This window comes from Phaethon lepturus, unplaced genomic scaffold (assembly GCF_000687285.1).
Source record: "Phaethon lepturus isolate BGI_N335 unplaced genomic scaffold, ASM68728v1 scaffold8790, whole genome shotgun sequence".
NCBI classification, from domain to species: Eukaryota; Metazoa; Chordata; class Aves; order Phaethontiformes; family Phaethontidae; genus Phaethon; species Phaethon lepturus.
Genome location: NW_010509846.1, coordinates 5838 through 32667, shown reverse-complemented (window position 1 = coordinate 32667; position 26830 = coordinate 5838). Strand labels below are relative to the sequence as shown.

At 37.1% G+C, this 26830-nt stretch overlaps 1 protein-coding gene across 1 annotated transcript in view; it reads right to left on the bottom strand.

The window, feature by feature from the left end:
* Positions 1-26830, bottom strand: part of PIK3C2G (phosphatidylinositol-4-phosphate 3-kinase, catalytic subunit type 2 gamma) — a gene marked incomplete at both ends in the record, with an annotated part of 124037 nt that overhangs the window by 92045 nt on the left and 5162 nt on the right. Inside the window, 5 exons of the mRNA XM_010288538.1 lie at positions 1076-1169; positions 11882-12070; positions 17811-17941; positions 18987-19101; positions 26763-26830. The exon at positions 26763-26830 is cut by the window's right edge and continues 73 nt beyond it. Of these exons, the coding sequence (XP_010286840.1) occupies positions 1076-1169; positions 11882-12070; positions 17811-17941; positions 18987-19101; positions 26763-26830 (597 nt within the window). The remainder of the gene's footprint in view (positions 1-1075; positions 1170-11881; positions 12071-17810; positions 17942-18986; positions 19102-26762) is intronic.

Here is a 26830-nt window from a genome sequence, read left to right as displayed (position 1 = left end):
GCAGGACCTGGCACTTGCCTTATTAAACCTCATACAGTTGACCTCAGCCCATTGATCCAGCCTGTCCAGATCCCTCTGCAGAGCCTTCCTGCCCTCGAGCAGATCAACACTCCCACCCAATTTGGTGTCATCTGCAAACTTACTGAGGGAGCACTCGATCCCCTCATTCAGATCATCAATAAAGATATTGAACAAGACCGGCCCCAGGTATGTAAGTACACAGCTTTTCTTTGGCCACTTAAAACTGTCAATGTTATATTTAAATTTTATCTGATTACCTGGTTTGCAAAATAAACTTATTTGTGAAACAGAAGCTGTGGAAGTTAAAAGGTCACGTAAGTGCCCTGCTGTGTGAATGCTGTAAAGGTGTGCAGGTTCCACTGCTTCACAGTAGTGGATTACATAAATATATTCATACATGTATGCATATATATCTATCTAAATATGTGTATAAAAATTTGCATGTATTTATATATATTTAAAAACACAGAAAACCCCCTGAGGAACTCTGAAACATGCAATTGTAAGAAATCCATGTACACAGTGTTACAAAGTAAGCGGATAAATCTTTCAAACAATCCTTAACTGCAACACAGGACGTACTCAACGACAAAGTAATTGCTTTGGAAGCAGTGGGTCCGTAACTCGCAAAACATTAATTTCCAGTGAAATCCAATGTACACCTATAAAAAGACAACTCTACACTCAAATTGCCCTCGTTACTCTGTGCTGACAATGATTTTCCCCATATATGTGTTATTAAGAAAACTGTGATTTTTTTCAACACCTTTTGCTTTCTTGACTACAATGAAGCTCTGCCGCCACCAGCCCCTGGTTTGGTGGTCATAGTTGAATTTCTCTTGTTCAGATGCATTTTTTTATTTTTGTTACTTGAAAATACTTCCTGTAGTATACAGAAAAGTTCAATCAGCATGCCAAAACAACCACATTCTCTTGAGTGGAAAACAGTCTATACCTCAGCCCTGTTGTTAATTCAAACTGAAAGAATCAAAAGTATTTAATGAAGTTATCGATCTGGACAGAAGACTTCATTGGCTATCAATTTTTTCCTTACCTGAACCATCTGTGGGAGGTATTCTAACAATTCATCATTTGACAGATTTCCTATTTGTTGGACTGCTGTTCTGCGAATATCTTGATCTGGAAAACTAGAGCAAAACAAATAGATATCATTAAGAGCTACTGAAACACTGCAACTCTCCTGAGCTCTCACTGATAAAAAAATGTTAGAAAAACATGTTTTCTCTCAAAATGGAATAGGGAAAAAAATCAATTCATTTGCTTTACTGTAACAACAGTCAAGAAACACATAGCAGATAACTTAATTGGATTGACTGTTCCCGTGTCATACAGGAAAAAAACCAACCCTGATCTTCAAATACCTTTTGTAATGTGAGCTATTGTGTATTGTAATTTCCTGAAATATGTAGCAAATTATGGATCTTCTCTTGCTGCTTTTACATGAAATTGTGCCATGGGAACTTTGAACAGTCACTTGAAGACTTTCTTTGATTCTGAGCAATAACACAAAAGATTGAAATTTCCTGCACAAAAAGGATTCATTTCAGATAATTTATTCCAATGTCTGGTTTGTATCATAACACAATGAAAAATACTTCTTTAAACAGAAGTAATTTTGAAATGGAAAACATGTTTTCTTTTTAGTTTTCGTAAAGGAAAACTTTCCCCCAGAAAGGCTCCAAGTCAGTGAAACAACCATTTCTGATTGGAAAATATTCAAATATTCAGCAGAAGCTGTATTCTCAACAAATTCTGGTTGAAAGCAGAGTGGCTGTAGAGTAATATAGATTTTGTGATCGAGCTCTAACCATAAAAATGATAAAACAGGAAAAGAGGAAAACATGGTGTAGCAGCAATGATAAAACAGGGAAAGAAGGCTGGATAATATAGCTGGTCAAAATATTTTTCTTTAAAAAAAACAAAGAAGAATGAAATTTTGATGTAACCTGACTGATCAAAACTGACTCTTAATAGAACATCATCTCTCTTTTCAGAGAAAAGTATACAGTGTTTCTTTTAATATTCGAAAGCTGAAAAATAATATTTTAAGGACTTCTTTTGAAAAAATAAAATACAAAAATAATTTCCAACTTTTCATGCGTTGCATTTGTGGCATTAAGCGTGATACACAGAGAATTTCATGTACACAGAAGTTGCTAGATTGGTTCAGTTAGCTGTTCTGCTTCTGTCCCGCTTTCACAAGGAAAGGAACAGACATGCTCTTCTGTGTATGTCTGCTATGTGGTGTCACCCTGCCATCCCAACATTCTTTTCTGTCTTCTCCTGAAGCAGACACGAAATGTGCATGCAGATCTTTCAGTCACCAGAGCCGCAAGGGTGGTCACCTCTGCTGAAGGAGCAAAAATGTCTTTAAGCAGCACCAGAGTCAATTAGATATCATTTAAAAGAGCTACTGGGCTTTGATCCAGTTCCCTGAGGGCAAGTACCTGCCCCACAAAAAGCAGTGAATCCTTCCCCTCTGAACTGATACAGCTATTAGGCTCTTTTGAAAAATCTCGTTTGGCAGTCTAGGCATACATAAAAACGATGAGTAAAGGACACAGATTATCCTGTCAGTTTGCCCTGGAGAAAGTCCTCTGAAATCAGAACCGTCATGTATGGCCGAAGGTGTCATGGGGCCACCACTATTACCACTTTATGAGCTCAACACAAAACCAGACTGCTCATTTCCCAGCTTCCCGTCCAGCACCTTTTGTCAACAATATACCCACTAGAAAAATAAATCAGAAGTGAAATACGGGAGACAGTACCACATTTGCAGAAATGACTGCTCATTGCTATCAAGAGAGAAAGAAGAAATTGTAAAGGTAAGTGTTCAGAAGTATAATGGCACCTGCAGCTCTAAACTTGAGCTTTCAATAAAACAAGTTGAAGCAGAACAGTATGTACACTTTGATCATTGAATTAACTACAGGCCATCAAATAAAAATGTGGATATTTGGGGAAAAAAAAAGTCTAACAGTTGGACCTACTTGAAAGGCCTGGCTTCTGTGCTACAGTCAGCTGCCACATGTAGCACTTCCAAACTCCCTTTTAACAATGTGGTGCGGGTCTGATTTTATTATTTTGTTTGTCTGTTATGGTACGTATTTGATGAAGTTTTTAATACAGTTTATAGTTGTTTGTATAATGCTGAGAGGGCCTTGATGGAGAGAGAAGGATTACATTATAAATAAATTATCATGATAGCCCCAAATTAGCCTACTTTGTGAGGAGTATTTATTTTTTTATGCTAGGCAATTTATTAGGTAAATGAAGTTGTTGCTTCAATATTCACATGGCTATTTAGAACAAAACATATTTGAAGGAGGACTGCATATTTAAAAAGATAATCCCTTTCATATCATCCTATCTTCTAATTATGCATTTGCTCTAAAGGCCTGTGTGCCAAACGTGTGCAGATAATATGGAAATAGTCTTTCCCTTTCCCTTCTCGCCTAGTTCAACAGGTTACTGAACAGTGAAATATGCTCTATACAGGCACCAAGTCAAGCAGAAAAATGTTATTATTATTAGTTATTGCTTGTTCTTACTAGCAGCCAACATTTGAATACATGCAATGCTATGATGAGAGAAACTCCTATATTTTTTCCAGCTAAACAAAGAATGATAAAATTATTTTAATCCCAACCTTCCCATAAAATTCAACAACTAACATTTGATTTTTTTAGAATTGATTTGCTATAAATCAAAACTGGGGCTATATCTAAGTTAGCAAAATTATCTATAGAAGATTTGATCAAAATAATGATGAGCTCAAGTGCACAGGCACTGTAGTGAAAAAATCTACAGGTTAGTTTGTTTCAGGAAACACAGCTCTTGTCACTCTTCCTGAATGAGATTTTGGTAATTTGTTGGTCCTGGTTACTAAATTGTTTCCTTCAGATTGTAAATCTCGTCAGCTTGAGGCTGAGTTGAATCTTTTTGAAAGAATGGGCAGTTAACACATTCTCTTAAGTACCTGACAATTTGTTAAGTCCCAGATGTAACATCCATTGCAATATCCTCTTGAATTTCAATGTTGTTCAGGGCCACAGGCACAATAGAAAAATATTTAATTTTATTTGGTTTACCCCTTACATTTGTATTTCAGCAAACATTTAACATCCTCAGAAACACTAGAAATACAGCAAATACTTATGAACTCAACTAGTACTACATGGTCCTTAGCTATTCACGCATGCTTACATCAGTTTATTTGCTAAAAGCCAAAACCAGGCTAAGGTTTAGAAGCATATCCTCCCCTTCATATGCCTGGCAACTGTGCCATCTTGTAGTCTGGTAATTAATTAGGGCTAGAGGGTTTTTCCAGTGATTAATCTTGCAAACTTTTGAGTGTTGCATCAAATCTGATTTCAGTAATCCATAAATTAGTCTTGATTAGAGGACACAATTGATTTTTTGGCTCTGCAACTCAATGCAAGAGAAATCACTTTAGGCCTAAGAAAAACAGCTTCATAGTTTGGATATTAGGGGACAGCTGATTTCCAGGGCTAGCTACAATGAATATGTAATTACTTACACATACTGAAAAATCTGGAAACAGAAAAGTGAGATGACTGTATCATAATGAATTCAATATTCCAGTCTTTAAGGGTACTCTCCTAAGAAAGAAGTGCTCATCTGTATCAGAGCTCATCTATATCAGATCAATTTTGCAAAGGATTTGAACCATAGATTATTGGGTTCCTGACACGTGGCCTGTGATTATGGCTTCAGAGAGGCAGGATATTCAGGCAGTCTTCACTAGCTGTTTTACAGTTGTCACCAAAATCTCTGAGAAGTTAGCTAGGAAAAAAGCAACTTAAAACAATAACCTTTAACAATGCTTGTATGACTCTTTTTTTGCACAGTTTCAAAATGGTAATTTTCATCAAGGTTTCCAATTACTTCTAGTTGTTTCAAGTTTTTTTCCCCTCAACAAATAACCTATTGGTCAAAAAATAATTAAGTAAATAAAACTATGGTGTTCCTTATTCATTTGCCTGACTGCATTGTAACAGATTGTAGCGTTCTTTTGGCTGATTTTATTTATCCTCTCTTCAGGTAATGAGTACTCCACAACAGAGATGTGACTTCTTGTAAGTTTGTTCCAGGTTTACACAGTCAGAGACACTACTGAAAAATAAACAATAAGTAAATGGCAGTTGTGGAGTCTAGTCCTTAGCAACGGGTCACACTATGCAATACTTCAAATTTCTCCTTCACAGCTCATCTCACAATCTGGATTCTCCTTAAGTTATGAAACTGATTTCCTTTGATATTTAACCTCAACACCCATTTTGCTTTTTTGCTCTTCCCTCCCTGCATGATGCCAATGATTGACAGCCACCCATTCTTTAACTTCTGCCTAAGTAGCTATAGATTGTTAGGTCTCCCTTGAGACTTTAAGATGGTTTTTTGTAAAAATTTAATTTTGAGCTGAATGAAAATAGATTACAATTTGCTTTAGAAGTAAAGAATAACTTACTTTGATTCTTTTCATATATATAGCCAGTAGGGAGCTATTTGTCTATCTGTTACCTTTCAGCTAAATCAGATTCAAACAGAAAACTAAGCACTGCTGAGGCATCCTGTGGATTTGTGAAATTCTCTTGAGATTTTAGCATCTGCCAGTGGTGACTTGATTGTAAATGAGAAATAGATGTGCATTTCATTTTTAACAGTTTTATTATCCTAATTTTATTGCACTGTCTCAAATACCTCTATGCTGGAAGATATTTGTCAGATAAATGGAACTGTACAGTTCACTACATTTTCTAGCATGTGAGGATCTCTGTAGAGAACAGAATGGCCTTTCCTGAGCCAAGTTAGAGGCTTACGACATGACACATATTTCTGCAGTTCCCTTCACATTTTAAATTCTGTTGCATTTTCAAAAAAGAAGGACTCTGGTCACGTGAAATGCTTGTTATTAAGTCCAGTAGAAACAAGGAAAGCTGAGCTATCAAACCTACCGGAGTGAAGATACCTATTGAAAACACAAAAACTCTCCGAGTAGTAAATGATATCATGTCACTGATGGGTGCAACTGGGCCAGGAGAGAAAGCATGGAAGAAGTGTTTAGAAGAATGGGCAAATAAGTTTCGGGTGACAGTTTAAGTATTTTAAAAGTAATTAGGTAGGAAGAGAGAAGAAACTTAAAGAAATAATAATTAAGAAATTCCTTTAGTTTTAGCACACAGACAAAATTAGCAGGGCTATTTGCTTTCTAATTTTTTTCATTCTTCTGAGGGCTTCTAAAGAAAACACTGTGTGAGTGTATGAAGATTAGAAAATGGCAAGGACTAAAAGAAAGTACTGAAAGATAACAAATACCGTCAGTAAAAAGAACACCAGATTTTCAAAATTTTCAGTTGAAAAAGAGTAATATATTCACTCCTCATTGTGATAAAACATCATCATCCCCCTCATCCCTCTCCTACTGCAAAATACTACCTATTGCTTTGGCTGATCGATTGGCAGATGGATCTGTAGAATTTACTTACAGAAAATATATTTTAGGTAATGCTTACATAGATTTTTCTACAAGAAATTCTGACTAAAAAACTAGTAATAAGTTTAAGATGTCATGGAGACCATATGGTGAACCATATCCTAGGAGAGAACAAGATAGGAGAAAATTAGCAAGAAGCAGTTTTCCATTTGAAACCTGTGTGATTTAGAAGGTTCTTCCCACCCCAGAGACAAACTTTGTTCTCTGTTACATTAAAAGAACAAAACATGGAAAACTTGATTATTTACAGGTTTAGCCTCCTGATTAGATTGCACACTTATGCACAATAAGCATGCCATATCTTACATAGTTGTCCACTGTTATTTGTCTTACTATAGCTGTCTGTTGTAGTATCTTCATATTTATTGCCAAGAAAGCTAAAAATGGTTAAAGGCAGTGAAAAAAAAGGAATTAATTACATTATGATGCTTAAAATGAAGACTATTTTGTCGATTCCTAACAATGCATACATCTCCACGTAGTTTATTACTAATTTTCATGTACATTACTGCAAAGCAGTTTTAACACTTTATCAGTAGTGCATTCTGTACATCGAAGTATCAAACCAATTGCAGACTGCTGATTTGCTCTTATTTCTTTGCATAAGCCCGTGTTTGCTCTCCACATTGATACACAACTACAGCCTTTTAAACCAAGAAAGGTGCAAACAGGCAAGATAGCTCTAGCTGTATCTGTTTGATAAATACTCCGTTGGGCATCCTACTGTGGACTCTCAGGGAACAGTTCACATTCTGCTTTTATTAAAACGATGGCAACCTGATTCAACACTTCTAAAATCAGTTTGGCTTTCAAAGGTGTAAGAACAAACTCTGGCTTCAAGTTATCACATTTTATTATAATTATTGGTTAGAAAGTGAGTTTTGCATATATTGGTATATATCCTATATATCCTAACCTTTGAAACTCAATAGCTACTCTGCTACATAACATGAAAACCAACAATAATACTGTGAGAGTCAAAGGCTGAGGGATGCTATAACCAAAAGGGCATCTTCTCTGGTCAAGGAGAGGTAGGAGGAGTAATATCTTCCCCTATTCTCCTGATCATACAAGGGATTAAGTAAGGTAGCATAAAACCCCTCTGACACCTTAATGTCTCATCTCAAAATACTCTCAGTCGCCAATAGTTTTAAAGGAATGTCCTTTTCTGTGCACTTGACCTGACAGAGCTAGAATTTAGTAGAAAGTTTCTAAAATTGTTAAGCCTACCAGTGAGCTTATGTCTTCACCTCCACTGTCTAGTGATGAAAGTTCTCCCTTCAGAATGGTTGCAGCCATGCACAATACTGGAAAATGACATACCCTCTTTGGTGGCTGCTTCCCGATTCTAGCTCTATTTTTTGATTCCTAGCCATGATACCTCATAGGTCTGCAGGTATACTCTAGATGTGCCAGAAAAACAAGGTAGGAGCAAACATTCTGCTACTTGGGTTAACAAATATATTTTGGCTTTCATTTTCAATATTTTTAATTGCAAAACAACCTGACAAAAATTTGTAAGTGCGGTTGTTCTATACATACACAAAACATTGGCATGTTAGCAATACATCATAAACGATGGCATTTTTAACACTGCCTTTAATTTCTTTCTGTCATCAAGAAAATTCTCCGAATAAACAAGTGCACTGGTGTCATTTCCCTGGCTAGTGTGTGATGCAAAGTAGATACAGTTATAGAAAGCTCTAACTCCACTAAAGCTTGGGTTTTTGCCAAACTCAGTAAGTGAAGTCAATGGTAAAATGCACAGGGCACCAATAAGCTGTGCTGAGTAGGAGGGACCAGCTCTATACCTTCTGCCTTAGGGAAAATTAGCAATGGATTGTAATCACCCTTCCCTGAAATTAGAGGTAAAACTAAGTGTAAAATCTTATTCTGCATTTCCCTCTCCAATCCTCCCCATCCTGTCTTATTGATTAAAGAAATAGTCATTGTTTTTTAAATTGTTTTTTTTTTAAGCGTTGGCTTCTGGGGCTTTAAGAATCAATGCGCTTGCTGCAAGGACTGGATGAGAGGTTGCTACTGAATTTATCTGTGAAATGTACCATGATTGTGTTTCCAATTTATGAAAGTTCTTCCTTTCCACTGCATAAATGAGTATGTTATCATTTGGCTGCCTTGAGATGTGCCTGCAAAGTCAAAGAGCATAAGCTGGAGAGACATGCTCAAAGAACAAGAAACATCTATTAAATTGTACATTTAACTGTGTAGTGAACAAAACAATTTAGAAGTTTCAGAAAATTGCAAACAGCATTCTAACTCAGATGCGTAATAACAAGGCTTGATCTTGTTGGGCCATGATACCTCTCCTCAAGTTCTCTGATGCTGTCTCCTACCCCAGGCAATGAGGTAGCACCTCCAATGATTTTCATTTCTTTAATCCTGCAAATGTGAGCTTGAGCTTAATCATCAGGACACATGCTGCTTTTTTGCTCTGAGAAGAAGGACAATTTAGAGTCCCCCAGCCCAAGGCTTGCAAAAGCGACTAGTGATGTTGAGCTCCCTCTCCAAACTGTACAAAGAGTAAGCACATGCCTGCAGGAGGAATTCAGGTTCTCTTTAAGACACTGCAAACTGAAGTTCCAGCAAAGCAGCATCCAAAAGTTGGAGTAAGGGGAAAGTTTTAGTCTCTTTTATGGTACTGCTAACAATGTGGTAAATTGTGGTACATAGAAATGATGCAACATAGAGCTGAACTGTGGAGCTCTTTGCTACAGGATGTTCTGAAAGCTGAATGTTTATGTGGAATCAATTTTTATTTGGAAAAAAACATAGATGAAAAAATGCAAGAAGGCATTTAAGGAAGATTTAATTAATGATTTAATTAATCAAGAGGGCTCTTAAACTAAAAAATTCTGTCTCAGGAAGTCTCTGAGCTGCGGATTACTGGAAGTTGGGAGAGTAACACAGTGTCATTATGTTTGGTCCATTCTCATTGTCTTCCATAGGTATCTGTTGTTGGTCACCATTGGAGACAGGATGCACTGGACTGATTTTTGGTCTCATTTAGTGCAACTGCTCCTGCATTCTTGCATTATGTTAACAATATATGTAGACAAAGATCAGTCCTAATTTATTTTACTTACCTATGATTTAATAGTGATGGTAACACAAGTCCTTAAAATAGACATGAATACATAAAGAGCATTTCTTTTATATTCTACTCATGTTTTATATGAACATGGATCTTTCAGCTGTGTCTCAGTAATCACAAGAAATCAGAGAGCTCTTCTGTGGATGATAGAAGTTTGATGAGTTGATGAATTGTCAGTGCCAAGCATAATACAGGATAGAGTTGAATGAACCTTCAAAACCAGCTCAATTACAGAGCCTACAATCCCAAGTTAGTGAAAGTAATGGTGAAGGAAAGTTGGACCCTATCCAGTGCTACTTTACTTTTCAAAATTATTGAAATTTGAGAAAAAGAGAACCAAGAGAAGAAACCTCAGAAATCCATTTATATGGAAAGTAGTCATCCCCTTCAATCCACTCTCTTAATTTGCATATACATGTGTCTCAGCAGTTAAATCATGTGACCTAGACATCTCTGAAACTAGACATCTTTAAGGAAATGTAATCCCTCTGTTTCTGAAGGTTAGCTTCACAGTTGTTCATGCACCTACAAAATATTGTGGATACGTGAAGGACAGAATTTTTTTTTTTTTTTTAAAGAGGATTTGTACTGTGGTCCAGAACTTCTTTCTGTAGTGTTAGCATGAAGCAAAAATCCAGGTTGATATTATCTTTTGTGAGAAAGAAACTAAAGGGACAAACCAGCTAAGATCCTGATCAGACGTACTTGTTCTTTGGCACCACTGCAGGTGCCAGCCACTGCCAACGGTGGCACAAGGAGAAACAAAGTGATGCCATCTCCCCATCTTTTCATGCCAGCAGTCTTTGGTAGCCAGAATGAACAGCGTGTATACCGAATTCACTACACACTGAGAAGCCTGTGACAGGCTGAGTCATATTAAATATCCTGTGAAGCACCTGACAGGACTGATATTCTGCACCACACCACGATGCAGAGCTGCACCTTCAAAGAACAACCAACCTCTTCATTTGCAGAAGTGCCACACATACACAGAAACAAAATTTAACAAAAGGTCTGATCTGAAAGCCTGGCATGCTCTGACAAACCATCTCAAAATCTCTTGCTACTCTGGGGTATGTCAGACAACACGCTGACCATATATTGCTTTCTACGTGGTTCTTTTATAAATTATAAATGGATTCTAATGACTTAATAATGGCAAATAAGATAGCAGTAATATACTCCAGAACCTGATCTTTCAGAATCTTTGCTACCATCATTCCCACTAAATGTAAAAAAGATCTGTATGCAAACATTGAAATTGCTAATAGTCCAGACATAAATCTGAGACACAGGTATTCTTAGGAAACCACATCCGAAGGGAAATAGCAGGTAATAGTCAGTTTTATATTATTAAAAAACTATTTTTCATTTTTTTCCTCAAGTAAAGCTTTAGGTGAGGTATTTTTTTCTAAAGGTACAACATGGAACTGAGATTGCAAAGCTGGTGCAGCTTGTGCTTATCTGGCCAAGCAATGGCTTGATAAATCAAATTTGTTCAACTGTTTCATCCGCACATTTAATGTTTTCACACATAGGTGACAACGCAAAATACCTCCCTCCCAAGCTTTTGGAGGAAATGTAACTGCTGACACAGATTCTGTCCCCTGACATCTGCTGTTACATCATAGGTAAGACTATCTCCAACATCAAGAAAGCCTTCCAACAGCCAAACAGTCCCCAGTGTAAGAAGTGGGGGTGGAACATAAGGTATCACAACAGAATTTATTCAAAGTGCGGGGAACTGACTTTAACGTTTCATCTCATCTATTTCAGAAAGATGGGCTTCAGGTAAGACTGTACGTATTTACATGGTATCATGATCTGGGAGTATATTTCAGTCTTCCTTATCTCCCATTAGTCACTTCATGTCTGTACTGGAGTCTGAAGATATGTAATGCTATGTAAGTGCCAAGTATTTGACTGATCACCTGTTACCAGAAAATGACTGAATCTGCTATAGAGAATGAAATACTCTTCTCATTATCCTGAGAAATAGAAAACCTTCTCAGCCACAAAGGTAGTGCTGGCACATTTGACTCAAGGTCATCACAAGAGTTGCAACTATACCTTCACTTTGACGCAGGGACAGAACTCAAAGCACAGTCAGTGAACCAAAGCACTGTGCTGAGCAAATTGAAGTGCTGCATTAATAAGCATACGATCATTCTTTTTATTATTATTTTCCTACATGGTTAATTTTCCCTTACCTGAAAGTCAGAAGCCCAAGTGCCTCCAGAGGGTTAGAAAATCTCCATCTCCTCAACACAGCATACATTTCTGATATAGTCATTCGATCCCAGCTGGGTGCACTGCCCAGTACCAGAGGAAGGGAACAATTTTGATTATTGCAGTGGTAACGATAAAACCATAAGATTCTTCTCTGTTGCTCTGAGAGTCTGGAAGAGAAGATTAGAAATTCAGTTTGAAATTAAAACCACCTGGAGCTTTGTGTAGCAACAGACTTCATTGTACAGAGGGGCCAAGTCATACAGTACACTGCTTTTCGGCTAAGTACATGTTTTCCTTGGGGTAGGATATCGTTTTCTGCAGAACAGCTTTTATAAGAAAAGTGATACTTATACTCTGGATCTGTCAGCCTTAGGTCATATAAAAATGAAGTGTCAAAAGACACACATATATGGTCATTTCACTTCCCAAGCACTCTCATTTTCTTCTCTACTGTCTGTGTCGTTGGTGGCATTTATTTGTTTGGTTTTACTGGGGTTTTCTGACAGAGAAAAAGAAGGTGCAGTTATCACCAGATAAGTTATTGTTACATCCATCTGCTGCACATGATCTCCAACTAACTACTGTAACAACTAGACACACAACACTACTAGCCATAGGTTTCATTCCTGTCCTTGCTTTGACTGTTTAATGCAGGTGTGTCTATTTTTAGTGTATTTGCATTTAAAATAGGGTTTAGGCACATCCATGCACATACACAAGAACATGAGCGCATTTGCACGCACATGCACACACAGAGTGTGATTATCGCTAGCATTGGTATGAATTTGGAAAAGGGAAGGAAAACTCCCAGCAACTTCTCTGTTTCCAAGGCCTAGCATGCTGTGCTAAGTTGCACTCACAAAAAAGGATGAAATAGCAAATTCCTCATTGAGATATTAGATATCTAAATGACATATTGATAAAAGGTCAGTCATCACTCTATATTTCATTACCGTGAGAAATGCCTCAGAATAATTTTTGCTGTATATCCTCTGATTTGTCAACAATTCAGATGTCTTTGCCTTATGCATATTAAATTGCAGAGTTTGATACCAGCAAAAAACAAAAAGAAATTCCCCATGAGAGACAAACTCAGATTATCTCGTTAATTTGATATCAGAGCTTTCAAAAGCAAGATTTGAGAGTGCAAACTGATCTCCAGTTCATACAAATCATTACTGAAACCAAAAGGAACATTGGTTTTCTTGGTCATCTTTGACCTGATTGGTGATCCACCTACTTAATAACATAACATAATTGTGACTTTAAACAGACCTAAATATTTCAGAGCAAGATGTGAGAAACTGTAGAAGGCTGTAAGGAAATAGCTCGTTTTCAGTTGTGTATTTCATTATCCACATGGGTAAGCAGGGCTCAAAATCCAAGTGTTTACATTCCTTCCAAGGTCGTCTTCCTTCTATTTGCAAAGTTTTGTGATATTCTTAAGCAAAAAACTATCTTAGCCCTGCTCTGTCAAGATTGTAGCTTTCACAACTCATAGCAATGAGTTCCTTTGGCTCTGTATGCACTGGAGAACTTTTCTTCTTTGCCATTTTGAATTGCCAAGCATTTAGGAACAGAGAGGAACAAAGATAAGCATGTTTTTTACTGTCACAGGAGTGAATGTTTATTTCTTTCCTTGAAAAGAATAAGCTCATAAATGTATGTAGAAGATGAACCTAACAGTGACACAAATTCTGTCATGACTTTTAGTAATACTTTCAAGAAAAGTATCATTTTGGTAACCGTTTTGAGAAACGGCTTCAAAATTCACAGCATGTCTATTGTGACAAGAGATACATGTCTTTATGTTTGTGTGAAGAAGTCACACACAGAAAAAGACATAAAAGTAGGCCTAAGACTTTATTGCCTGTCTGGTTTTCTTATGCATTTGCATGGTATTCTGCAGGACAGTTCAGCTAAAGAACCCCTTTTATATGTTGACTTTAAACAGGGATTTAAGCTTTCAGACAGCATCCTCCAAACTAGAGAATCTGTTGTTCAGATTAAAGCAGCTAAAGCCTCTGCTGAGTTTACAAAAGGAGATAAGAAATCAATCCTTGTATCAGGTTTTCTAAATAACAGATTTCTCCCTCTGACTTCACTCCAGAGGCAATGCCATTTTCTCTTTTTATGTTTTAAAGATCAGAGATTAAATTAAAGGTTGGGTGGGGTTTTTTTTAGGTTTTCATTTTAAATTCCTTGGTCATAATAAAAGTTTACATATACACGTAATAGGACATTTAAGATAGATGGTAAAAGCATTTTGCATACATACAGCATCTGAAGATTGTTATGCTAACAAGGACATTTCTTTGGCTAGGGATAAGTTGCTAATAAACCCTCTTTATTGATAAATGTGCAATTTATAGTTTTTTAGGTAGAGTTGTATCTAAATTTTCCTCCATGTAACAGCTATATTAAAACATATAGCCTTCAATTCAACACAAATAAAAATATCTTAAAACCTAAATAATTCAGTAGTTTTCAGTTTGAAAGTTTTCATTAATCTTGAAATTAATTTTGCTAAATTAAGTATTCAAAAAAGTGTGGAAGTAGCACTTCAGGACATGGTTTAGTGGGCATGGTAGTGTTGCATTGATGGTTGGACTTGATGATCTTAAAGATCTTTTCCAGCTTTAATGATTCTGTGAAAGTTTTGCTAGCTGGTCTTAATTATTACAATTTTTTTTTTTTTTGTGGGGGGGCAAAGAGTAAAACAAGTTTAAATGCTGCTGAGCTGTTTTTGTTGTTCATGTTCAGTACTAAAGCAGAACAAGACAAAAGGCAAAAAGACAAAAGAGCAGCAAACCTAGCAAATGCAAATTTCTGTCCCCTGGCACCCATTCTCGTTCACAAGTTTTCTCCTGTGGACAGACTAGCAAAGTGTGCAGCATCACCACACTTTTTTAGACCTGTTCCACTATTCACCCAACTGGAAGTAGGCTTTCTAATCACAATTCACAGCAATGGCACTCTCATGAAGACTGGTAAGCAAACTGGATTCTTACCGGATAAATGGTAAAAAAGAAAGGAAAAGGAAAAGAGAAGCTGAAAGAGAGGAAAAAGTAAGGTAGAAGGAAAATGATGAATGAAGGAAAGAAATATAGCAGAGACAAGACTGTCATCTTCCTGGCTTCAAACCAGTCTCCGATCCTTACACTGGGAGCCACTTCAGAGGTTGTATCACATTTGAAGAGCAGCTATTATCTCAGACGGTTAGTTTTCTCAGGTTTGTATTTCAAACATGGTAATCCTGAAAGGAATCAAAGGCTCACATCTGAACTGTTTTCAGAAGTCAGCCAAAGCGGCTGGCAGTAACTAATGAATTCTCTTGGTCCCCCCTTCTCTTGCCTGGTTTGGTGACACCAAACATCACACAGCAGCACACAGCGTAGGGCTGTGAGGAGAACAAGAGCCATATGGTGAGGTTAATTGCCTTCAGTCCCATTGATTCCCTCACTAATCAGCATCCAAGAGATGGTGGCCACAGGGACCAGTGACCTAAGCCAGCTAGCAGAGAGACAGGGGTCCAAGAGTCAGTTACTGGGAAGACCATATGTCTGGACCAGCTACTGGGGAACCCCACATCTGTGTAACAGGAGAGGTCCAAGCACCAGCAATGGCAGTGTGGCTGTGAACCTTGGGGGCTCACATGTCTGGGTGCCAGTAGCCTCGGAGAGCCGGGAGATTTGATGCCAGCTACTGGAGCAATTAATATTTTGATACTATATATATGTATGTATGTATATATATTCCACCAGTGGACTTTGAACATGATCAGGCCGAGAGGCGAAATAGAATCAAGCTGTCCATGCTGTCCATTTAGTGGCAGTGCTACGTGTTTGTGTGTGTTGGTAAGGTACTGCTTTCTGCCTGTGTTGATTAGTTGATATTCCTATCAAGAATATGTGGCTCACCTCTCTAATGGCTGAACCTGGGGACATGGAGCCACAGCAGCCTTGCATTCACAACACTATTGGATTCAACAGCCTATAACAAGGACAACAATGCAGTTGTCTGTTTTTAACCATTGTTTCTTCTTTTTCTACCATAGGGTTAAAGACATTTTCTCTCCATTCACATTTTCCCTCTACTTTCAGTAGAATGAACAGAAGGATCCCAAAAACCTGAGAAAGTTTTCCTGTGTCTTCTAATCAGAGACACCCATTTATTTCAAAATATTTAGGCTTGTAAGCGTGAAGCATCATCATACAGATGAATCGGCACTGAAAAGCTTCCTACATTCCTCTCTTCTTTTTGACTACAAAAAAAAAAAAAATAAAAGGAAAGAAGAGATCTTTGGATATCATGGTAATAATGTGTTTGAATACCAATATGTTGTTACAATTTTTTTAATAAAACTCTCTCATGACCAAGGAAGGTAAAAAGAATGTCTCTGATATAGACACAACAAAAATTACAGGCTGACAGATTCCTCTCGATAGGAAAGTACTTAAAAATGGAATTCCTGCATTCAAATCCCAAATATGCTACCCTTCACCCTGATGATTCATTTGGTAGACCACCTTTGCCCATAAGATAGGATAACCAAAACCACCAACTATGGAAAAAAACAGGACTTGATTTGTTTAGCAGTCTGATGCGGAACCTCAGGACAGGTTTTTTTTTTGTACATCCACCAAAGCTCCAGTGTCCACGCATCCAGTGACAACCTTCTAGGACAGCAACCGGTTGGTAGGGAAGGTGGGTTTCTATTCACAGAAGCCACACTGGCTCTTTCTTGACAAATTACTCCATACTTAGCTAAATACTTAATGATCTTATTCCTTCTTACATAACACACCATTTTACCATGAATAGAGGTCAGATGCATTGGCTTGAAACTCCCCAAATCACTCTGGAGCACCTTTTGCAGGTGAAGATTTTTTGCTGGCAACTTGCCAGTACCCTGGCACAATGACTACTCACACTAAATTACTGACCTCACATTCATACTTAAAAATAAAATAAGAACCAAACCACAGATCCCATGGTTAATAAAAATAATTTCACATTTAATCCTGTCTTTTTAAAAGTTGAAGTAAACATCAAATACACCAGCAAGTTTGTCTCTTGTCTTTTTAAAAAGAAATTGATTTTAAAAAACCCTGAACAACCAACATAGAAATCAGCACAGAAAAGTCTTCTTAACAGACACGTCAAATCACACTGAGAGGGCTGAACTGGCTTTAAGTTATTTAGTTATTGTACAACTAATGCACCTTTTGGCCTTTGATGCAGGATTAATTCACACAATTAATTGTGATTGGTGTAATGGCTCTCTGTAAGCACCTCTGTTCCAAATTCCACTCTGATTGTATCTAATACTATTTTATACACTACATAATCCTAATTGATAGTGTAATATACATATAGCTGAGCATACTAATCTGCCCTAGTATATACAGCGTGCTTTGTTTCACTTTCTCTTTAAATTCACCATAATTCTTTCCTTGCTTGTAACTTGACACAGATTGTTTTAATGATTATATGCCATTTAACTACTATAGCTGAAGTCTGAGTGTATTATTAGTAGAGGAGGCTGATTTTCATAGAACCCAAAGGTTTTCTTGCTAATACTGATGTAGACTTATTGCCTCACCTGAAAATCTTATATTTTGAATCAAAAATCAGTTTCTCACTTCAAAGACATGAAAATATATAGTAAGAGAAAGGGAAAAACAATCCTTTTCTAAACTGGTAAAATACACTGCCACCTCCAGATGCTTATTTAGGCTTTGCTGTGATCTATTCTCTCATTTAGAGGTGTTACTTCTCAAATCGATCAAGCTATGCTCCTTCAGAGGAAAATTTTGTTTTTAAAGAATTGGATAAATTTCATTGTGATCGACAGGATAAGTACAGCAAGCCAAGAATCAGCAGGGATAGCTGGGTACAACTTACAGCAAGAGAGAATGTGTTTGTGAAAGTCTTGTAATATGCACCAGGCAGTCTTTGGTTGGCTCTTCAAGGTCACTTCTTCTTTCTTCAGGTTCAGGTTTAATGAACTCCAAATTAGTTTCTGGAAAGTCAATCTTTATTTAAAAAAACAAAAAAACAAAACAAGAACAGAAGTGCTTTTAGCAATATGTATTCTAAGATATAACTCTCAATAAATGTTATCTTGTCAGGCACATCAGAAAAGCTACCTTTATGACATTTCCAGCATGTTCACAAATTGTGATACTGTCACATGCATGGGAATAACTGAAAACCAGGCAGGGTGGAATGAGAGATCTGCCTGTTCTGTTTCTTTTGGCAGAGAGAAATTATAAATTAATAGCCATTTACTGTCTCAACTTCCCTTTATTATTAATAGGGACAGCTATTTTAAGGCATCATCTTTGACTGAACTCCTCAGAGAAGAAAATCCCCATTTGCTTGCCTAGTAAAAATAGGGCATTTTTTGGCCAGCCTCATGTATCTGTATTATCTGCTTTTACATGTCATTTGCTAATAGTAATTCAGCTTTTTAATACAGAAAGTAATTGGCTTTGCACTTGAAATATCCAGTTGCTAATTTAACCTGGAAAGGTGACAAAAGTACCATTCAGACCTAATGCATTTTCAATACTGGGAGTACTATTCTGTCCCGAATGAGTGGGTGCTCAGCATGTAGTCATCGAGGGAGAGCTATACTGATGCCTATTGACAATTTGCACGTAGCCAGTTCCTTCACAAATCCTACTCAGTCTAATTGCAAGCTGTACATTACATTTATAATAGCAAGCAATTCAACAGTACTCAGAACAAAAGTTCAGATTTGAAAAGGCACCGTAAGTCAGGTACCAAGTCATCAATTTGTGTAAAAAGTATGTTTGGAACCAAAATTATAACAACAAAAATTACTCTACAAAAACCTTCTCTAGCCCTCAGAGGTGGTATTTGATATGGAAAGTATCATACATATTTACCACTGTGCAGAATTATAGACTTCCGTCCATGAAGATTAACATGCTCTATTTGAGCAGCTATAATAGAAATAGTATTTTTGTGTGCTCTTGATGAGCTGTGTGAGCAATCCTTTTTCTTGCATGTCGTTAGAAAACAAAGCTTTCCTTTGTTTTCTCACTTTCTTACCTGCAATGTTACTGAGGTTGGTGTATCAGTACTGCAGATTCCTGGGGTAATCATTGTTGTTGTAAGTGTGCTGTACAACGTCATGCTAAGCAGCACAGTTCCGTGAATGAGCCGTCTGCAACACACACAGAAATACTGTATCGGTGCTGAGGACAAGGTGAACAGGGTTTACTGAAATTACAGCAAAGAATATGGAACTGGATAGCTTAAAAGACAAGCAAAAGGAGAACAAACCTTTTATCTTTATGTGGCTAGTACAAATCTGGCCTAGATGAGTAAAAGTTTTACACTGATGGCCTCACTGCTGTAGTTGTATCTGTGCAGTTGCAGGGATCACAACACAAATCAAGTTACCAAGACATTCCAGGTCAGATCTGCACTTTACCATGGACTTCTGTTGTGACAAGGGTTGCCAATTAAGCTAGGTGTAAAAGGATAACACCACATTTCTATCTCAAGATTTAATTTTGAGGACAAATATGTTGGAGATTGTGAAGTGTCAACACACTATATAAGGTGGAGGTCAGTATACGTTTATTACACAAAGAGAAAAAAACCTCACAGCAACCTACTGCAACCATGAAGGATCCTTGCTGGCTTTATGTGTAAATGGCAGGGAGGCATGATATCAGAATCTCCAGAGAGCTCACAGGAGTTTCAGTGGGATAGTTTGTACCATATATGCTGCATATGGGTTTTGGACAAATGAAAGATTATGGTCTGAAGTACCAGTCTAGGCACTACATGTACAAGAAAATCTTATCAGAAACAGGCATGCATGTGGTCTGCAGGTAAGAAAACCAGCATGATTTAGCAGGTCAACACAATTCAGTCTAGAGAACTTGAATAAAATCATAAAGTTCAGGTGTAAATTCTAATCATAACATTAAGAATGTTATTAAGAATTAAGAATGCAATACTTGAATTAAGGATGATATAGTACACTGGATTTATCCTTTAATTTGTCCACATCTTAATGGTTAGTGAGGTCAGAAATTTGATTATGTTCACCTCCTCTTTTACTGACAAATAATTTTTATTATGATCGTTCCAAGAACTGCTCAGTCAATACAACTGAGAGAAGGAGCTAGATTCTCTTCTGCCCATTGCAACAAAAACAGTCAGCCAGGTAGATGAGTTTTGAGTGCACAGCTTTTACCTGACATGAGGATCTTAGAGGTACAAGAGAACCCAGATGGACTTTTTGATCCCAGCATGAGTTTGCAACATTGCTATAAAAAAGTACCTTTTAAATTGTAATCTGAAATAAATTGTTGGTAAGTTATCTGAAGAAGAAATAAACTCCCACAAAATAATCTTTATAGTCAGCACTTGGGGTAAAGCTAGTTCAGAGCTAATTTTTCTTTTTCACTTCTCGAGTTATCCATGTTCATGTTGTTAATGCAAACATTTTATTTTATTGTGAGAACACAGCTCAGGAGGATTAAAGACAAAACCATTTTCTGAAGTTTCTTTTGCAGCTGTAGGTGTATTTGCAGGGGAATGGAGGCTGAAAAAGGAGCTGTGAGGTGAACAAGATAACACTTGGGGGAAAGCAGTTGTGTGATATGACATCTTTCACATTTAGGTCACTGATGTGAGTGTGGAAGTGATCAACGGTGCTTCAAAGTTGTTTTTCTGTGATGTGTACTCAGATGACCTTTAATGAGTCACATCTCTTCAACCACTTGTTTGTGGACAGTGGTTTATATCATAATTTGAACTAACTGGCACTCTTGTTAGAAGGGAGAGGAGTAGCTGAGAACTGAATGAACACGAAGACTAAATTATCCTACTGAGCTCTCATTACTGTTAATCACTTTCATAACGTGCTCTAAAACTATAGAGAGCTTTAAAAAAGAGTCCATACAGTGGATTTTTTTCCTGGGAAACCTGGAAATCTGTATAGGGAAATACAAGAAGGAGCACAGGCCTCAGAGGCATTGTAGATGTGTTTAATTGAGACATTTCCCGAGTTCAGTATTTCAACTCATTTGTACCCAGTGTAGATGTAGCTAAAGACTGTCCAGCAAGATAAGGGAGAATCGGCATGTGGGCTTCTCAGAGTCCTCAACTGGAGAAACAGCAAGGAGAGCGAATTCACATGTTAAAGCAGAAAACAGGACTGTGAGTAAAACCAAAGATGTTAAACTACTTCAATAGTATGGAGATGATATCTCCAAAGAAAAAAAATGAATCGGTTGTAAAAACTAGATGCAGGTTTATGCCTTGTATATAGAGTAGTCTAATTTATACATTTACAAATAAGTGAACAGCTTACGTGTCTTCCACCAGTAAGCCACTCTTTGGACTAAGGCTAGTCTGTAAACACAGGAGGCATTTTTAAAAAGACGTGAAGAGGCATCAACAACTGTGAAATATGGTGTATATTTTCCCTAGCAATCTTTGGGGCACTGTGTGCACTGCACAGCTAACGCTCTTCAGGACTGAGTCCACTTTTTGGACACACAGATGGAACAACAAGAGGGGCCATGCAGGTGAACAAAACAGTAAAAAGATGCATGATTATTTTTAGAAAAAGGAAAAGAAGCAGGAGAGCATGCAGGATCCATTCAGAAAAGGAAGGAGCCACCATCACGAGCATGATAACCATAACATTTACTGAACGGACAGATACCTCCCTTTGCTACCTGGTTCTGCTGATGAGCTCAGGCAGGTCGCTCCCCGTTCTGCCTGCCAGTTTTCCCACCTGTAAGGTGAGGCTGGTGATACTGACCTCTGTGCAGACTGTGTAAAGATCACAGCCATAGACACTGTAGCAACTTCAGCATCAAGCATATCAGCAGGCGAATAAACAAGTGCTGCTCTGTGCCTACTGCCATTTATTTATTTATGGTTCATGCAAAACCAGGGCAGATGGAAACCCCTGGAATTACAGAGATTCCCAGCTCTTGTTTATTACCAGAACTAAAATAAATGTCTTGTCTTATTACAGCAGAAGAGGACACTGCTGTTTAAGGACAGCTCAAGTTACCCTAACTTAACAAAATCAACCTTGTGTCCTGAAGTCGCATTGGAGTCTTCCCTCACCGCATCCAGCATGAGGAAATTTTTGTGGCTTGCTCTGTCTGATTTAGAAATACCAGTTCAAAATAAATTGTGTTGTTAGAATCAGTGAAGTCAGAGCAATGGGCACTGTGGGGGACATTACAACTCCCAAATTGCCCCAAATGATGGATTCCTGATTTGTTAATTAGCTCTGGATCACTAAAGTATTCAGCCCAAGAGACAAATACATTTTTCTGATGTGAAGGAATGGAAAGTTGGCACATGGGCTTGCAAACAGTTTTTGAACTGCCTCTTGTGTCTAATAAGACTTCTTGGTACAGATGCACCATCAAGGGTTTTATTTGCATTGATTTAGGGCCACTATCTAAAGTCAGCTGCCTGGTAAGGATGAGAAATGAGGATGTGGAGGCTCACCTACTGGACAAGTAGGCAGCAACAATCATCATGACCGTGTTCATTCCCAAATGTATGTAACATTAGAGTTACTGTTTAGGCTGGATATACCAGGAAAATGAGGACAAAATACAGTGTAAAAATAATGTAATTATCCCCAAACCTGACATTATAAGCCTCAGAAATTCAGAGCTGAGGTTAAATTTAAAGGAAAACCAAAGCTGCTAAGCTATAAAAACCCCATATCTTGTGGCCCAAGCACTCTTAATTCTGCATTGGAATGATACTGTGAAATAACTACTTTATTATAATTACAAATACTACATCATTCTAGAAAATTCAAATTAGAGATACGATTTTCAACTTCAACAATTTCAAAGTCATGCTAGATGTCCTACAGACATTTATAAGAACCACAACTTCCATCCCTACAGTTTCTAGTTTAAATAACTTCCAGAAACTTGAAGGTGCTGAATACAGCAAATACACAATTATCAGATTATTTCAGACTTTTAAAACAAACTTGCAGTTGTGTTCCTGATTCTTTCCTAATTTTTGTCCCAAAACATAAAGTTAAAAAATAAATGTAAATGCAATAATTTTAAGGTAAACAACTATATTTAGGCAAAGTTTGTAGAATATTTGCAGGAAGTCAGTTTTGTAAGGAGTGAGACTATTTGTACAGAAACACTGAAAGTTGATAAGCAGTAATCCCCACACACATTTGATAAAGAGTATAGTGGCTGCCTTGTATATCCATTGGCTACTCATGTTATAAATCAGCATATTGCAAGACAACTGTCAGGATGGTGAGAGATATCAGTATAATTCAGGAAATAATGAAAATTAAGCAAATTTGAAATTTACTACACATCTGTTCACTGACAAGTCTTTAACAACAAGAACAATTAAAAAAGAAAATTAAACAGGCCAAGTTCTTGAGAATATTTTTAGGCATTGTGTGGTTTCAACATGGGCAAGGTATGGAGAAGAGATTGAAATAAAAAATGCTAAATAATAAGCAATATGCTTTATTTAAAGAGTTGGGTTTTGCTTCTACTTTTTTATGTATTTTTCATACACTTTGTTTAGTCAGGTTTGTTTTTTAGAGGAGAACTGGAGTGTTAAAATCTCAGGAAATAGCTACAGCCCTTTGATCTGGCAAGGGACTTTGACATGGTCTTGCCCAAAAGCATGAGAAACTCTTCACACTTCTTGAAACAGATGAAAGGAATTTGTATACTTTGGATGTTAAAATAAATTCAGTTTCCTTAATCTTCAATTCAAATTAAAAATAAAGAATTAAACTATGAAGAAGTGACCATACAATGACAATAATAATCTTGGAAGAGAAAATAGATATCAAATTTAGAGAGAGGAATAAATACAGAGTCTTTTAAAATAAAGTGTTCTTTTGCCGTACGTCACTCATAAATCAAGATTCCCAAGTAATATTTGGGAATAATCCAAAACTGATAAGGTTTTTTTCCTTCTCTTTTTAACATAAGCCACAACCAGCTTGAAGAGAATCCCTATGTTTTCAATCAGAAAAAGATATAATGGGACAGAAATGAGGAAATATATTTTTTAAATGTTTGACTTTTTTCATTCCAATGTTTAACAACAACAACAAAAAAATCTAATGAGCATCTGAACAGAGAAAAAGAGACCACTCTGTCCTTATCTTTGCTGATCCTGAGAAGAATGACTCTGTGACCAACTGGGACAAGGATTTGAACAAGGATGTTTGATGACTCAAGCAAATACCTCAGGGCTACTGGCTTCTTCAAAGAGCTTATTTCTGTCCTTTTCCCTATAAATTAAATCCTAGACATGAGAATGTTAATACTTTTTTTAGAACTCAAATTAACTTCTGAGAAAAGTTTTCTTTCGAGAAAGTGTCATTTTCCAAGTTAGAAATGTTTTGTCAAAGATTTCTTGCTCAGATTTCTTTGATCTCTTTATATACATTTACAGAGTTTGTTCATTTAGAGACCCTAATACCATAATCTTTGCAATAATACAAGGTACTTTTGACACATTAGCATGACACTACAGGTACAAGTCTTTCCTTGGTGCATGCTTTCAAGTTCAGAAGTACTCTACTGAAATAAGTCATGAAGTTTAGTTGCATTCCAGCAGCAAGGAGAGTGAAGTTGGGTTCATTGCTGAGTTTATTAATTTCCACAAAATTGGTGAGTCAAAGAAAAACAACTAACTTCTATATTTTTTTGTGGAGTGGCAAACGGCCTCTCAAGTCCTACTGTTGCTTCCCAATTACTTCACCTGCAGCATTACCTATTAATCATCTGACAGATTTAATCCTGCTACTTTCTAAGTAGGTAATCCTGAGAGCTAGCTTACCAAAAAATATTCATGATCTTCCAAAGAAAAGGAAAAGCCAGCTGCACGAATGTTCAGATATCTTCAAGTTTCACATTTCAGAAGGAATTTCAGGGCTATTCTTATTTTTAAATCAGTCCATCAACTGAAATCATGGTGAATTAATAATTCTGTGGAGTTGTGGTTGGCTAAAAGAGGAAAAAGCATTTAGGCTTCTTTGTGTTAGCAATTAGTATAATTGTAAATAACACAGCTATCAAATTAGGGGGTGTTGAACATGCTATTCCCAAATCATTCCTCCCCAGCAACTCATTTTTTATTTCTGCTTTGAAGGGTCATTTCAGCAATGATCTCTACAATTATACAGCAGATGAAAGGAAAGCAACCCTCTATACCGGTGATTGTGCTGATTGTGTGTACCATGAAAGAATGAAGCCATTTTTCAGTAAAATTTTCAAAACTGTCTGGGTGACTTGGAGATCTACCTAATGAAAATTAACATGCTTGTTCCGATAGCATACATTAAAAAATATACATCACAGGGAGCTAAGGACTTCCAGATCTTCCAAAAATCATTCCTTTGGGACTTGAATGCTGAAAACAGAAGAAAACCTCACAGGTCCTCAAGAACAGGATTCTCACATATCCCATTTACCTCCAGAGGTGCCCAAGTGTTCCCCAATTAAGTTATCATGCCTAATGCTCTGCATCTGCATATACTCAGCACATATCAGCTTGCTCAGGATGAGGACACCTTAACATTTAATCTCAAATTAGATTCTCAGGCAAGACATTCCCTCTCTCTATTTCACCCTAAGCCTTAGGATGGTAGAAATACTCAAAATAAATACAATGCATATTTTGTTTAAAAAAAACAGACACAATGGAAGAGCGAGCAACGTGCTTTTCTTCAGAATAACTTAATGAAAGAAAAGGCATTGAATAAAATGCCCAAGCAATCCTTGCAACAGAGATTTGATTCATGTTTCTTTCCTTCCTTCAAGTTAAGTGCTCTAATCACTAAGTCACAGAAGAATAGGCTCTTTTTCTGAACAGAGTAATCCTGAATTTTCTTCTGAAAAGATGGAAAAAGTCTCTAGTCCAGTCCAACCTATTTTCTAGTGTTTTAAGCCTCTGAGCTTAAAAGTTCAGTGGAACCCAAGGTCTTTCAAACATAGTAAATTCATACAGGCAATGAAATTTTTTGGGTTTGTTTTGTTTTAAATGGTGTTTGCCACCATATGCAGAAGTAGGTGAAGATGTGTCAAGATGAGGAAAAAGCTATAGCTTAGAGATGGATGCTAACACAGAAACTTGTGGGCCTTGAACATATCCCTCTTATTGCCCAGAGGGCATGCAGGGTTATGGAGTCTAAATAAAAATTAAGTATCATTGTAAAGGCTCAATCCAAATCCAGATGTCTCACTGCTATTAAAATATATTTAGGGTATTGCAGAAAATTTACCTTAGATCTGTTTATGCACCACTGCAGAGACATTCAAGGCTACAAGCATCTTTAAACCACTGCTACAGCATGTGCTATGTAGAAAGAAGAGGTAAAAAAAGAGGAGAAAACTTCTAAAGTGGTGTGTAGAGGGAAAGGTGCTCATTGTGGTCATCATTAACTGCCCCACTCTGAGGAGAATGAATGGGTGTGAGCGCAGAACGCAGACTGAGAAAAACCCAACTATTGTGAAAAAGCAGCTACACTGAGAAGGATTTTGAAAGCTACAGGAAAAGGCCTTTCAACAGACCTAGGGAACTTTACTGTGTTAAACAGTTACATAAGCCACGTTCAAAACCAACGTATTTCCAACACACTGAAAGAAAAGCTTATGGATGGGGCTTTTACCGGCACATCAAGAGCAGTTTACTGTAAGTGACTGTCTCAGTCTTATTACAGCAAGGTCCTGAAATGAGTATTTGTGTCTCTTTATATTTCTCCCAAGTTGAGTGCAATACTATTCAAGAATGGTCTTTTCTTAAGCAATCATACAAAACTGAACTTACTCTTTTGGATACAATGGGGAGCATGTCCAAGCAAGCACTTCTGTGTTTTTAGAGTCACTGTTTACTCC